The 16,759-nt window shown below is 34.9% G+C and overlaps 1 protein-coding gene across 1 annotated transcript in view; it reads right to left on the reverse strand.

Moving 5' to 3' along the window:
• Positions 1 to 812: 812 nt before the first annotated feature.
• The window catches only part of LOC131959438 (corticotropin-releasing factor receptor 1-like), a 92,459-nt gene continuing 76,512 nt past the window's right edge, over positions 813 to 16,759 (reverse strand). The window contains exons 12-15 of the mRNA XM_059324637.1: positions 11,667 to 11,752; positions 9,125 to 9,260; positions 8,830 to 8,871; positions 813 to 2,732 (exon numbers count right to left, since the gene is read on the reverse strand). Of these exons, the coding sequence (XP_059180620.1) occupies positions 2,592 to 2,732; positions 8,830 to 8,871; positions 9,125 to 9,260; positions 11,667 to 11,752 (405 nt within the window). The 3' untranslated portion in view covers positions 813 to 2,591. The remainder of the gene's footprint in view (positions 2,733 to 8,829; positions 8,872 to 9,124; positions 9,261 to 11,666; positions 11,753 to 16,759) is intronic.

Here is a 16,759-nt window from a genome sequence, read left to right on the forward strand (position 1 = left end):
ATACCCTATTAACGGATTAGAATTGTTAAATGGGTTTAAACTTAGCCTTGGAACAAAATATAAGATTTTTTTTTTTTTTTTTCACATTTCTGTTTCCAGTCACACCTATATTTTGGAGAAGTCTTGCTTAGGGATTTAATGAGTTAAGGTGAAGCATAAAGCTGAATATGAGAGATTCTAGAAGATTTAAAGTGTTTGTTACACGGTGTCACCATAGGTTCTTATGGGTTAAGGATTCCAAACTTTTGAACGGCGGTTCAGGAGTTAATCAGACGCGAAGCAGCTTCACAGAGCTTCACGCTCGGACCATCAGAATGAAACACGTCACAGTGGCATGTGTTATCATAAATCATCTCACTGGAAAGGGACGAAAATAAAATGACTTCAGGGCGACAAACGATGAGGTTCATATACAGTTTGACATAAACAGCAGTTGATAAATGCACAGGTGCTAGGCATACTGGTATCAGGAATGTGGACTGTGAACAGCTGATCACATGAGAGATGTGCCCATATGACTCACAGTGTGTGGTTTGTGTTTTTTGGTTTATATTTGTGACTTTAACCCCCCGCCCCACTTTTATATATATATTTATATATATTTATATATTTACAATGAGTCAGTAAACAGAGTTACTGCAGCACGCTCTCCTGTCGATAATGTACAATAATGATCAATAATCCTGTTTAATAAACGTGTTCCTCTCTCTTTATGATGCTGCTCGTCCTGCTGGTAGAGAGGCAACAACAATAACAATAATAGTAAGAATAAGTCTCTTTATTCAGCTCAAGAGTTTTGTTCCAAAAACACACATCAAAGTTCATCACTCAAGATCCTGAGTGCGTTTTTTCCAGAGCTTTCAGTCGCATCACAGAGGGTTTTCTTTTCACTCTCACTTCTGCATACGAGCAGAGGAGGAAATTCTTTACTGTTTAAATACTGAGTTAAAGTCCTGCATTGCGTATAATTTAGAAAATGTCCTTTGATGAGCTTTGATGTGCAACTTCTTTACATGTATTAATGGTTTTCCGTTGCAGATGTGTAAACAGACTGTAGCATCACTTAAAAACTGAGACCGTCCAAAGTTTCTCCACTGATTTATATGTGCAGAAATGACGACAGGCTTTATAAAGAAAAACCAAAGGATGTAATAGAGTTTGGCAATGTCGACTAAATTATCAGAATCAGCACGAGTCATCCAAACTCTTCAAATCATACCGGCACAAAACTACAGGAGCTGCAGCCACCATTCAGAATAAAAGCATGAATGTCATTTTACTAATTCATTCACCAGGCATTAGTGCATTAAATACACTGTAAAATAAGTGCTCATTTTAAGGTCTTGATACATTTGAACAAATTCTCTTCTACTTTAGTTTCACTGATGTGAGCGTTCACCTTCAGCTGCACTAAATCATTCTGTGCACCATTAAATTAATCAGTATTGTTGCTTTTTTAAGCGCTTAATAAATGCAGACGCACACACTCGCCAAGCTGCAGGTGTGTGTGATGTTTGCCTCTTCTCAGCTTGCAGCTTGAGTTAACAGTAAATCATGTTGTAAGGAACTTTAGATAAATGCAGCGGAGATAAAGAGTTCAATATTTCTGGATGAAATTTAGTGGAGTAGAAGTATAAAGTACCTCTAGTGAAGGCTAAAATGTTCACTAGTTAACTAGTTGAAGCCTTTTTGGCCTTACTAGTTAACTAAAGAGGTCCCAAATGGCTTTAACTGGTTAACTAGTGAATATTTTGCTTTCACTAGTTCACTAGTGGAGGAAACTGATGTCCAGAATAATAAATGTTCAGACAGTTTTCCATACGTCTCTCATAATAAATATTAAACACTAATTAGAGACAGTTAACAATGAGTCACATTGTAAAGTAACTTTAGATAAATGCAGCGGAGACAAAAAGGGTCAATATTTCTGTATGAAATGTGTTGGAGCAGAAGCATAAATAATGTATCTCAACTTGCACTTGTGTGATATTTCTCTGCTGGTTTTTGGACGCTGGAGACAGCCGCTGGTCGGCTAACAGATCCACCTGCTTCCAGTCATTATTCTAAGATAAGCTAACTGCCTCCTGTCTCTGACTCTTTTCTGACTCCAGACTTCACCTCTAACCCTCCTCTCTGCCTGACGTTGACGTGTTATTTTGGAACAAAACTCAGGTAGAATGAATGGAATGTGTTTAAAGTTGATGAGAGCTGAGAACAGGAAGAAGACGGAACGCCAAAATAAAACACTTTGACCAGACAGCTGAAAACATTTTTTAAAAACTGCAAGGAAAACAATGAATAAGTTAAAATGTGTCTGTTTGAGTCCAGTTCAGTGCAGTCAGCAACACCAGCTCCACTTCCACTGACGCAGGAGAAGTTTTTGTGGCGGGAGAAAGAATGGGAGTGCTGTACATTCACAGCCAGAGGCTCAGCTCAGCTGTTTGATCCACTAACCTCTCCATCACGTCTGCAGTGTCCTTCCTCCCGTCCTCAGTGTGTTTAATGTCCCTCCTGAGGTCCAGAGACACACAGTGTTCTCAGTGATGTGGCAGGAAGTGATGATGATGTGTGTGTGTGTGTGTGTGTGTGTCTCATAGCGACGTGGACTGCTTGATGCTGTGGAAGCTGACCCGTGAAGGGGACGTGGGGATGGACATGGCCTGGGTCATGCGGGCTCGGATGGAGTGCTGCTCCTGCCAGCGGTGGAAACGTTTCCTCACAGCGGAGCGCACCTGCAGACAGAGAGCAGGGCAGCACACGCTCACACAGGCTCCATTCTCATGAACATGGTACAGCTCATAGCAAAAATCCAAGAGCATTAAATACACATTTTCTTTGACCCTTTATAACTTAATATAATTTAGAATATATTTAAAAATAATTTTAAAGGTATTTACTGACATATTTAGAGACACTGTGAGCAAAATTCATTACCATAACACATTTTTAAATAAAAAAACACCGAAAGGTTTTTCTTCTTTTTTTTTCTTTGGCAAGCACTTAAATATGCTCAAGGGTAGCTGGTATCACCAAAATGTATTTTATTAAAATATACACATATTTGAATGCAAACGATTCTATCATTACCGTAACATATAACCATTTTTTTCTCATCAATTCTCATTCAGATTTTGTTCTTTATACATTGTTAAAAAACATTATGTTTGATTATATTCTGTTAAATTATACATTTTTTAACAAATATATATATATATTTTTTAAAGTTTATTAAATATTTATTGTATATAAGTGTGACCTTTTTCATCTGGACGCATTACGATAATGAATTTGTGAATCAAAAATATGTTCAAAAATATAGAAAATATTATTTCAACACAAAACAATGAATTTTGGCTCATTATGAGTTTATGATGATCTCATTATCGCTATATTGTTCATTCATATATAAGTGAAAATATTTAGTTAAATAAAGTATGTCCTTATAATCTTTACAGACATAACTTAGGCTGGCTTCATAAGAATCACCCAACACGACAGCTCTACTTTATGTACTTCTAAATTATTTTGTTCATTTACTGAAGACAAGTTTGCTTTTTCATTCAATTTATGAGTCTAAAAGCCACTATAAATTACAATTATGATTTTTTTAAGGCAAGATAATGAGAGTCGGTCAGATTCTTTGACTTATTAAGTAAAAAATGATGGGATTTACTTGACAAAATTATTAAAAATTAAGTCAAAATTCACAGAAACTCAAAGAGAAAATTCAGAAATGGATATTAATTTAATTCAACATTAGATGTTAAAAGTCAAAATCCATGACTTAACTCCAAATTATTAAAATTATTTAAAAAAGTTTGACATACTCAGTCAAAATTAAAAAATAGTAAACTATACGTCGAAATTATGATTTTCTTGAGTGAAGATAATGAGATGGTCGTCAATTGTTTAACTTCTTAAGTCAAAATAATGAGATTTATTGCACAAAACTGTTACAAAATAAGTCAAAATTAAGAGACTTTTACTTTTTATACTTTGAGTATATTTAGAACAAATTATTTTGTTTTGAATACAGGACTAATTAAGTTGATTTTATTCAAAGTATTAAAAAAAAGTATGACAAAAAAAATAGCCACTATAAGTCACAATTATGATTTTTTTAAGGCAAGTCGTCAATTGTTTAACTTACGAGATTTACTGCAAAGAATTATTACAAAATATGTCAAACTTTAAAGAAACTGGATCAAACTTGTGAGATAGATATTAAGATAATTTAAGATTCATTTCAAATGTGAAGTAAAAATAATGTCATAACATGTCGAAATCCATGACTTATTAAGTAAAAAATTATTAAACTTATTGAGAAAAAGTTAAAAATAGCAAAAGAAGTTAAAATTATGAGACTATCCTGGACAAAATTATGATAAATAAGTTTAAATTATGAATCAGTAAGCAAGTAAGTTAAAATCATGACATAAATTAAAATCTTAACATCTCAGGTCAAAATTAAACAATACACTTTTTGTTTAAATTATACAATCACTGAAATAAAGTATGAGATACTAAGTCAAAATTAAAATTATAAGTCTCAATTAAATATTTTTAAATTCTAAATATTCAAATAGTGGGTACATTTTTTGACTGAATACATCAAAATGATAAAATATTGAGTCAAAGTGATTTGAATAATCTAAAAATTTCGATTTTTAATCTCATGATCTGATTTCCTTCGAGGACTTTTATTTTGTTAATTCTTATCTGAACTTCTTCCTTGTTTCCGGGCAGGAATAAAAATCCATGCAAACCTTATTAACGGCTCCAATTCCACCAGATTTCATGTATTCTGAAGGGAATCTATACAGCAACACGCAGTAAATCATTCTAACGATGATTAAAAAGTGTTCCTCAGAATCAATCGTCCCGTGTGTCTCTTCAGTAATCACACACGGCCTCAGAAAGCTGCTCAGAACACTGATTCTAACACAGAACCATATCTAACGTGTCGACTCATCAGCAGTAAAGGTCATTTAATCCTGCACACATGTTGGACACTAAATGTTTTGCTTTTCTCTGACTGTGACTGCGCCTCTCCTTTGTTCATCTGTCTCATTTATTCTCTGCTCCTCTAAACACTAAATCAATATCCTGTGGAGCTCCACGCGCTGGTTAAGCCTCTGCTACACGGCCCATGATGAGATATTCATCCATCATCCACGCCGCGCGGGACGGGAACCAAAGGCCGCCGTCGGCTGATATAACATCCATGTGCTGCTCGAGGAATCGCTTGTAAAGTCCAGATTATTCTGTGATAAGACGGAAGCAGCAGATGATGAGCCATCTGAAGGAGCAGCAGCCCTGATTACACCTCAACGTCTGACTTAATCCCCACGTCACCACGGAGAGGTCGAGTGATACTATAATTATCTTTATGAGACGTCGCAGCCAAAAGGGGATCGATCCGAACCTGAAAAGCAGAACTCGTCTGTTAATTCGCAGTTTAAGCAGCGAGCTGTCCTCCTCACATAAATCCTCTAAACACCCTGAAAGTCTCTTATAACTGATGAAGTCCTGCATGAACTTTACATTCTCACTGATCTGGAGCTACATAAATAACGCCGACTTTAAATTCTGCACTGTCTCACGTCGCACAGTCTCATTTTTACTTTTTATGCATATTTAATGAGCTGAGATCTCAGAAGCATCGGCTCGACGAGAAACATTTAAAACTTTTTATCCCGTCTGAGGACGAGGAGGCTATGGAGTATGAAGGATGTATGAAAAATCTATTCACCCTCAAAAATAATTATTTACCAAGTATTTAAATGTAATAAAACATTTTTATTATAACAATTATCACAATAAAAAATATTTAGAAAAAGTACGAAGTCAAAATTAAATGTATTATAATCACAATTATTATTTTAATAATATTATAATATAAATAATAAGATATTTAGTCAGTTTTTCACTTAATACATCAAAATTATAAGATATTTAAATATGAAAAATGTGACATAATATTTACAAGCCCAGAACTGTTGAAAAATGATGGCTTAAAAGGCAAAACAAATTGATTTATCTCTAATCTGATGATTTGATTTACTATGATGACTTTATTTTGTTTTTTTTCCTGGCAGAAATTGATTTCTAACTATCTAATTTAACCTAGTTATTTACCAAGTATGTGAATATAATAAAACATAGTTATTATAGTAATAATCACAATCATATTAAATAACTTGAATAACTTTGTGAGCTGTGTGTTTAGGGGATAAGAAGTTGGGTTCTGGTGTTAAAAAACTAGAGAATGTTTCTATTTCTCAGTGTATTTTGTTCAGTACGACATCTTTATTCATGCTTTTTTATTAAAAACATGGGTAAGCGAAGGCTTCTTTTAGGCATGTTTTGCTAATATTTTGTTGCATCTTTATTTTAAACAAATGGCAATGGATTAACGACTATGACCGTGACATGCAGATGCGGGAAAATCTGCAAAAAAAAATCTTGGCCTCAAGATTCACCAGGCCAGGAGCTGTATAAATTGATTGATTGATTGATTGATTGTCTTTATTTCGAACATGCAAGTAAAAAAACAAAAAAAAAAACAGGTTTAAATATTAATAGATGAATAAATAAAAAACAAAACAAAAAAGCAAAAAAAAATTTGAGAAGACAGACACTTTCTGCAAGCTCGAAAGGGAGTAGGAAGAAGTAAAAAAACTTATCGAGTCCTACCCCTTAACAGGTCTCTATATCTATATACATATATATATATATATATATATGAATAAATGGGGTCTGACTGGAAAGCTGAGACTCTTGTGAATTCAGTGAGCCCAATGTTCTTCATGTGTGATGATGTCAGTGAGTGAAACTTGAGCTCAGTGTATAAAAGGAGCTGCTGTGACCTCTAGGATAATCACAGCCTCATGAAACTTTACAACCACAAACTAGAGACCTGGAGCATTCAGATCAGAGGATGGATGGCTGACACACTAGACTCACAATAAGGGGCTTTCTCAGCGGGAACACAACACAAGAGCTTGCAGACAAATCAAATCCATGCTTTTTGTATATTCTTTCTTTCAGAGGAAGTTTTGTGTATACGAGCAGAAAGCTCTGTGACCTCATGTAACATCTGCTTCACTCCTGTTATTTATGCTGTTTGTGTAGCGTAATAAAAGGAAACTAAACTATGAAATAATTGTTTATGTTATGCAATGAAACATCTGCAGAGACTGCAGGGAGCGGGGGAGAAGGGGAACAGATAAGGTGTCGGATCAGGGAGGAGGTGAGAAAGATTGATGAATGTGTTTTATCTCTAGCTTGTGCAGCTGTGGCATTAAACAGAAATAATCTAACAAGAACATGGCATGAAAATGCAAGAAAAACCTGAAAAAATGCTGCTTCATGCAATGCTGATATTACTTTATTATACTTGAATTTATCCATATGTTTCATATTGTAATATTGTTTGGGTAAGCACCTTTCCTACTACATTCCACAGAGTTTTGGTTCTTCAGAAACGTTTTGTTAGGATGGCAAGTCCCATACCTCATCTGTACCTTCAGATACTTACTGTTCATGACATCAATATCTCTCAAATATGTGTTTTTATTTATAACGTATAATCAGATCCTGAAAACTTTCCAGAGCACTTTAAGACTAATTTTAAATGTAATTCTCAGGTTCACTCTTATCCAACGTGTCAGTCTTTAGATCTTCATCCTCCAAGATTTCTGACATGCAGAGGTCAATTTATTGTTCAATTTAGGGACTAAATGATGGAAAACCTTTTCCCTTCTGGCAAAGAACTCCATCTCTATAAAATGTTTCAAAAGATGTCTAAAAGCCCATTTAACTACTGTTTTAAAATTCTAATTCACACAGAAATACACTTTTATATCATGTTCATATTTTTGTTTTTATATTGTTATTTTTGTTATTGTCATTGTACATATGTTTTTTTCTATTATCAGTTTGTTATTACTTTCTTATCAAATCAAATCAACTTTATTTATAGAGCCCTTTACGACAGCGTTAGCTGATACAAAGTGCTGTACATGGCAGGACAGACCAGCAATAAAAACAATAAACACAAAGAACAAGCAAACACAACTAAAACAAAGCGAGTCTCATGCTGGGTAAAACAACAGTAAACAGTATAACAGTAAATAAAAGTGGGTTTTAAAATTAATCTCAATTTTAAAATTAATCTTAATTTTAAAAAACCACAAAGAACAAATAAAAACAAAAAATAAAACAGAGCAAAGGCTCATGTTGAGTTAAAAGTCAGTGAATAAAAATGGGTTTTAAGATTTCTTTTAAAAGCTAACTTATAACTATGAAATTATGAAATTGTAGGTGGAGGCTTTAAATAAGCCCATCTGGGTTTTCTGCCTCTCCCTGCACTTTACTTTATGTGTTATTTTGGTCATTTGATGTTATTATAGCTGTGCAAGTAAGTAAACCTAAACCTTAACCTGATGAAACTCTACTTCTACTATTACCATCAGTGGTTATATTATTAATAATAAGATCACACATTAAAGGTAGTATTTCTGCATGCATGCATATTCATGTTTCTGTGCTATTTTGAGAGGGTTTCACCCCCCGTTTCTCCACGAGACCAGATTAAGGCTGACACTGTCATAAAGAGTAGAAAGTGATGTCACTTACAGATGACAAGTCTTAATTGTGCCCTGAATATAGGAGCCTGCAGCGGTATCACTCAATTCCTTCTAATAACACACAGCAACAGCCACCAAAAGGGAGAGTGAGAGCGCCTGAAGACGGGAGTATAAATAAGTGTCTGAAGCGGGGGGAACATAAAGTGTTTGATCAATAAGCGGAAGTGAATGTGCTTACCTCGCTGTTCAGGAAGCAGTAAAACACCGACACAAAGAAGCCCTGTGTGCAGAGGAGGAGCAGATAAACAGGGAACAAAACATCAGCAACAAAAAAAAACAGAAAGGAGGGCATTGAAAACATCAGCGTCCTGATCCGGTGTTTAATCGCAGGCAGAGCAGCTTATCAAACACGTTACATCCATTCAATCATCTCTGCACAGAACAATTCAGCCTCCACTCATTACAGTAACTGTGTCTGTGTGCAGGAACACACCCACACAGGAGATGATATGAGTGTGTGAGCCTGATCCTACCTGGAAGGACTCCAGGAAGGAGTTGAAGTAGATGAAGACGATCTGAGAGATCTCATCTTCCCCCGGGTTGACGAAGAAAAGCATGTAGGTGATTCCCAGGAGAGGCAGGAGAACCAGCGTAGCCTTCACAGCTTTCCTGCAGACGATCAGACACCATGACAGTGAGTCTGCTGTCTGCAGCTCAGCATCAGCATCTCCCATCAACCATCACACATCAATTATTTAAGGTGTGTAACAGTCAGGAGGATCTGAAAACTTCTGTCTCCTGCAGGTACAGCTCCATACAGCAAAAACATGTCATGATTTGATGTCGGTAAGAGGGATAAATGATTCCAATTAGACTAAATCTTAACGAGGGAAGAACTGCTGTGATGTGAGACAGAGTTTTGACGTTTTGGGGTATTTTTCTCCCATAACACGTCTTCTTTCACTGGCTCCCTGTTGCATAAAGGATCCAGTTCAAGATTCTCACTCTTACCTACAGAGCGCTGCACGATCTGGCCCCGGCATACAGGTGCATCTCAATAAGTTAGAATATCATAGAAAAGTTTATTTATGTCAGTAATTCAATTAAAAAAGTGGCAATAACACACTATATAGATCCATTACACACACGATGAAACATTCCATGTCTTCATTTATTTAATTTCTTCTAATTATAATTATCATGGCCTACAATTATTGAAGACTTAAAATTCAGTATCTCAAAAAAATTGAAAATTACAAAAGACCAATTTAAAAAAAAGTATGTTTAATATGGAAATGTTGGCCTCTGAAAAATTATGTCCATCTATATAACTCAATACTTGGTTGGGGTTATTTGACTTGAACTACTGGAAACGGACATTTTCCATCATATTCTGATTATTGCAGCTTTCCTGTTCCTTAAAAGTGGCTTGTGAGGCAGAGAATAGCTCCTGTATATTTGTTTGACGCGCTGCTGCTGCTCCAAGGAAGCACACTGAGTCCAGAGAAGTTTAAGGGGATTTAATAATAATCAGCAGCTTTACACGCACGTATGATGTGGATTGTGTACACTTTATGGCAAACGTCTATCAAAGCAGATTACAAAAGCGATAACAAAGGCGGTCAACAAAAATAACGGCTACCGAGACTGGCCGCTCCCTCCTCCCGTGCAGGTGAAGCACACTCTGATATAACCTACCTGCAGGCTGTCAACTACGGTGCTCACATGACCCGAAACCATGGCAACAAGACAAACAAATTAAACACAAAATAATCAGTCAATCAAGCAATATATGGCTCCTACACTGATGTATATGTATATTATTTTAAATGTCAGACTAAGACATATCTATTTAGAGACAGGCATCTGGTTGACTGTATGCACCTGTTTTAATTGTGTTTTCCTGTTGTATTGTGTTTTTTCTGTGTTTGCCCGTATGTTGTTTTATGCCCTTGTGAGGCACTTTGTGACTTTTTGCCTGTGAAAAGCATTTTATAAATAAAAATTTACCTACCTACTTACTTCTTTCAGAATAATAGAGAAAACATTTCGGTGGATATTTGAAGATATTTTGGACATTTCTCCTAAATTAACTAACAGTGATCGTTGTATTGCAGCTTGTCGTACAGCGAGCATCCAAAACTTTGTCAGAAAGCTCCACTATCCTGTTTAACATGTTCTATATGAATTAGATATTTTCTCTTCAAATAGTCATTTCCATTCAGAATGCATGAAATCTTGAAATCTTCAGCTCCACTAACAGACATGAAACTGTCCAGTTTTATTCCCGACTATATTATGAAGGTTTTTTTTTACAATCATTCACACCCTGATTTATCCTGATTTATTTTATTCCAAAAAACATGACGAAAATGTATTTTTTATGGCTTTTGGCAGTATTTAATATTGTAAATTTTTAATACTTTCTAATATGTTTTACTTGTTTATTTGCTAACACCTTTCTCCTATTTCTATTTTATACTGCCGTTTACTGTTTATTGTTATTTTGCTATCCACTTTGCTGCTGTAACTGTTGTGTGAGTAATAACGGAAATCTTAATCTTATTTTCTGATTTAAGAAATTAAAAAAGCAGATATCCCAATTTCCTTCTGTAAAAGCTTTTAATCTAATATATCAAGAAAGTAAAATAATAACTGAAATTTGCCTCATCCAACGTTCAGATTTATGTCCTGCAAATATATGCAAATCAGTGCATATTTAATGAGGTCACGCCTCATTTGCATATCTAAAAATAAACTTGTAATGCAAAGAAATATTGTCCTATTGTAAATAACAAACTGCGGAAGCTCCATGGTGATTTTTATAAGTTAAATAATGACCCGGGGGGTTTATTGTGTTCTCTTGCTACCAAATATGTTTTAATTTATTGTTTTTGTTAATTGTATTTATTTTATTTTCCTGTGCCTCATTTATGATTCTTGTGACACTGGATTTCTGCCTGATTCAGTAATATGATAACAGTAATGGAGCTCTGTCGTTTGTTTCTGTATCTGTGATTTATTGAATTTAATTTGACTTTGAATGTTAATCAGAGAGAATGAAATCTCTCCTACCTGTACTGGATGGTCTCGGAGGTGGTGGAGGCTCTCAGTTTGGTCATCAGGATTCTCACGATGTTGAAGAGGAAAATGAAATTGATCTGTTGGGAAAAAATCAAACACTGTGATAAATGTGAGGCTGTTTCTGAGGAAATAATAGTCATTAATGTTCAGAGGACATCATGATCCGTCAGTGTTGGACATTTTCAGTCAAATCATTCTGAACATTTGTTCGTGCCTCACAGTTTTCACATTAGTATGTTTGTTGTTTGCAGTCGATGGAAAGTAAATAATGCATTTAAGTACTGCACTAAAGTACAAGATTTAAGTAATTTATACTTCTTCACTACAGTTCAGAGGCGGGGGATGGAATATGGAATATGATGCATGAATTTATGGTGAAAAAAGCAACAAAAAATGATTGCTTTTTCAACACATAATACTCATTCACTCAAAAAGAACAGTTACTATATTAGTCAATATATTGAGGTTTAGATATAATTGCATTGCGAAATAATGTATAATAAACATGAATTACTAAACTATATCTCATTTTAATCTGCATTTCAGAATGAGGATCTTCTTTATTGGCCAGGTATGTGTGCACATATTAGGAATTTTAATCCTGTTTGCATGCTGTCATACAAAAATAAGAAATACTAATATACAAATACCACGGTCAGGTTGGTAATTGTTACTTAAGTAAATTAAACTACTCTTCTGTTTGCTTTTCCGAGTGGAAGTATCCTTTTAAATGCTTTAATAGAGGACTTTAACATGGAGGTGTTACTCCTTTTAATTACAAGTACAGGATCTGATTACCAGGGGCCGGATTCACAAAGCATTCTTAAGAAAATAATACTTCTTAAGTGCCACTTTTTTCTTGACTTTTCTCTTAAGACAAAATTTAAGAAGATCTGATATTCATGAAGAAATTCTTATCTTTTCTTTAGTTGTTTTCTTAACTTTCTTCTTAAGTTTTTTCCTCAGATAGAACTTGAGAACAAATGAGATTTTTGAAAACAAAGTTCTTAGATTTCTATATATTTATTCACTTGAACAAATTTGTATGACATTTATTTGATTCCTCTAATATTTAGTTTAGCCCTAGACATTGTTTTAACAAATATTGTTCATAGAAGTTGGAGAGTAGTTTTTTTGTGAATGTATCACATAAAGCTTATTTTGGCAGTTGACATATAATTGAAATGTCCTTTCAGTCTGTGTGACATGTGACACTATTCATAGATTACACTACAATAGTAGTCGACCGATACTGTTTTTTTAAGGCCGATGCCAATAGCGATTATTTTGACATCAGTCTTAACTGATCCCCGATATGTGCTGCTTTTTCGATTTTTGGGCCGATTTTTGAAGCCGATATTGCCTTTTCTCCCTCCATTTACATGATAAAAACGACACACTGATAACAAATGTTACACAAGTCTCCATTTAAACAAAAAAAGAAACATTTATTAACAAAACAAACAAAACATATTAACAGTTTGATAGCAAACAATGTGGTGGCGCCTCAGATCATCCACATATTTGATGTGTTTTTCTTTTTTCCGGTATCAGCAGCAGCTCACCAGAGAATGGCAGATGTTGCACCGAGCCTTGCCTATACGCACATATCGGCCGATGCTGATACAAGTAAAAAACGCAAATATCGGCCCGATATATCTACCTCTACACTACAATGTACTCTTGGTAAATCACAGAGGCAGTTGTTGTATTTCATACTACTTAATTAATCACTATGAACATATTATTTAAGTAGGCCAAGTTACTGAAACCACGCAAGTGATCTTAAGTTAAAAATCTAAGAAATTCCTAAGTGAGAAAACTAATAAGAGCTTCCTAAGACATAAGACAATTCTTAAGAAAAAAAATGCTGAATAGCATTTAAGAACATTCTTAGGAACAGCCTATTTTTTTCTTAAGAATTTTCTTAAGAGGTTTTTATAGTTCTTGGACAATAACAAAAGCTCTGTCTACAGATATTTAGTCTTTACGATCAGTCAAGAATAATCCCTGATCATTTAGCAATAGCATAAACCTGTGTGTCAGTGTGAGATTTCCCCCACAGAGTGATGGATGATAAAAATAGCAGCAGAATAGTTTCCAGGGCCAGCTGAGCTGACCTTGGGCTGAACAGATGCATGGCGATCATTGAGGGAGGCCCTCTCTAACCCCAGCATTACAGCCACGCTATTACTGCTAATGTTAACATTTTTAATAACATCCTGTATTTATCCCTCATGGCTGTTCATCACTTTACTGCTGACAGTAAAATCCAGCGATGGTTAAAGGCACGGAGAGTTCACAATGGTGGCTCCCCGACAGGAGATAGCACAAATATTCTGGTGACCCGACGATGATCCTGCAGGATCAAGTGCTCGTTGGGAGATAAAAGCCTGAGAGAAGCTGCTATTGTAGGCAGGAAGATCTCAGGGAGAGAGCAGAGAGAGATCGGAGCAGGCAGATGTGTGCTGCAGGGGAGAGAGAGGCAGCAGGACACACAGAAACATTAAGTGCCTCTTGGAGAAACGACTTTTCAACTAAAGAGAGAGAGATGATAGGGGAACGTGTTGTTTCTGACGAGGAGGGAGGGGAAGGTCAGTCCACCACCGGAGACCAGCAGGGGGACCGGGGGAGGGGGGGGCGCTCAGTCTGAGGGCGAGCATGAGCAGCAGAATACTCCTTACTAGGCCTGAACCATTACTGTCGCTGTTAGACCACATGTTGTCCCAGAAATTATCACAATAAATTATAATATTGTAACAAGTAGAGCCCGGCAGACATACAGTCATGGAAAAAATGATTAGACCATTGTTTTCTTCAATTTCTTGTTCATTTTAATGCCTGGTACTACTAAAGGTAAAATAATGATCCTGTTGTTTTTGGTTGTTTTATATCTTTTTTTAGTCATTTTTATGTCTTTTTTGTTCATGTTTACATTTTTTTTCTGTCATTTTATGTCTTTTTTGGTCATTTTACGTCTTTTTATTAATTATTAGACCATTGTTTTCTTCCATTTCTTGTTCATTTTAATGCCTGGTACAACTAAAGGTGCATTTGTTTAGATAAATATAATGATAACAACAAAAATAACTCATACGAGTTTAATTTAAGAGCTGATATCTATTTTCTTGTCTTTTTTGTTTATGTTTATATATTTTTTGGTCATTTTATGTCGTTTTTGGTTGTTTTATATATATTTTTTGTTGTTTTTATGTCTTTTTTGTTCATGTTTACATTTTTTTTGTGTCATTTGATATCTTTTTTGGTCATTTTATGTCTTTTTATTAATTATTAGACCATTGTTTTCCTCCATTTCTTGTTCATTTTAATGCCTGGTACAACTAAAGGTACATTTGTTTGGATAAATATAATGATAACAACAAAAATAACTCATAAAAGTTTAATTTACATCACAGGCTTATTTATCAGCTCTTAGTTTGTACTTTTCAGTCCAGATTTCACATAAAACATGATTAATATAAAAATATCATGCATTTAATGAAGCACATAACAGTATATTAAGCAGTTAAAATGAGCCCTTAGATGTATGCATCAATAAAAATAATCCAATCTGCATCACAAGTACTTTAACTTTTGATGGCTTAAGTAAACTTTGATGCTGATACTTTTTGAATGCAGGACTTTTTCTTGCAGTGGAGTATTTCTGTGATGTGGTATTCGTAGTTTTCCTGCAGTAAAGGATCTGGATCCTTCTTCCACCCCTGGACTCATCGTGTCATGTGGAACCAGGTTCATATAGTCGAGTCTCAGCCAAAAGCTTTGAGCCGAGTGCTTTTAGCAACAGGTGCTGCAGTTTGTTTTGGTTTGTGTTGTGAGTCACTAACAGGACGGAGAGTGTGTTTAACACACAGAGTTTATATCAGACGAGGATGGATCGCCTGTGCTGCTCCGTCAGCAGGAGATCAAGATGCTTTAATGTTTAAATATGGAACAATATAAAACTCAAACACTCCTCATGCACACACTTTGTTTTGGATTATTGTAATATTTTAAGTTTCACAGTTAAAGAGAAGCTTTCCAGTTGTATAGCTGTTTTGTGACCTGTTGCCTTTTGTTCAGTGAGATACAGAAATGTTTGAGATATTTGAGACTTTTTTTCTTCAGATTGAACCAAGTTACCATTCAAGTCAACACATTTTCTCTTTTGTTTGCAGATATTTATGTTCTCACTGCAGTTATCAAGAGGATTTTGTCTCCTGTGTTTCTTTATTCATGTTTATTCTGAGCTGGTTTACTGTGTGTTAGTATACAGAGTGTCTGCTGTGTGTTGCTCTCTATCAGCCTCATTAGTCTCCTCGCTGAGTTCTTCTATCAGTTTGAACTGAAGTTCTGCGTCTTGCTTCAGTCTTTGTTGGATACTTTTTGGTTTGGTTTTTAGTTTCTGCCAACACAAACTGTGAATAAATCTCATTTCTTCCAGTTCAGCTCTTCATCACATATTTTAATGATGAAAACATTAAAAGGGTGAAATGTTTCGTCAGTTCCAACAGAAGGATTTGTCTTTTTGACACCTGAACTGTCTCATAATAACTGAATACCTGGAAATAAACGGATCCTTATGGATTTGGGTTTTTCTGTTACAAACTCAAAGACTCTGACATACACACATACACACAATATATATTTGACCTAAAAATGTATTTATATTTACTGTAAACTTCTCCACTTGCTGCACATGCATAATGTTCATACTGTATATATTTCAGCGTACTCATATCTACCATGAACTACTTATTATTTTTTTGTATTACCACTTTATATATGTACATTAAAACACTTTTGCATTTGTGGTATTTTATCATTTCATAAATCAGAAAATACTGTCATTAAAAAAATACATTTTTGTCATGTTTTAGGAACAAAATGTTGATGTATAAATCAGGTTATGAATGACTGAATGTAGTCAGGAATAAAACTGGTCAGTTCTGTGTCTGGAAGTGGACCTAAAGTTGAGATTTATGAGAAAAATTTTAAAGGCCATTTTAGGAAAATGGCCTTGAAAGTTTTTATATATTCTTAACGGAAATGACTATTTAAATACAAAATACTGAATATAATTCATT

This window comes from Centropristis striata, chromosome 21, assembly GCF_030273125.1.
Source record: "Centropristis striata isolate RG_2023a ecotype Rhode Island chromosome 21, C.striata_1.0, whole genome shotgun sequence".
Classification (NCBI taxonomy): domain Eukaryota; kingdom Metazoa; phylum Chordata; class Actinopteri; order Perciformes; family Serranidae; genus Centropristis; species Centropristis striata.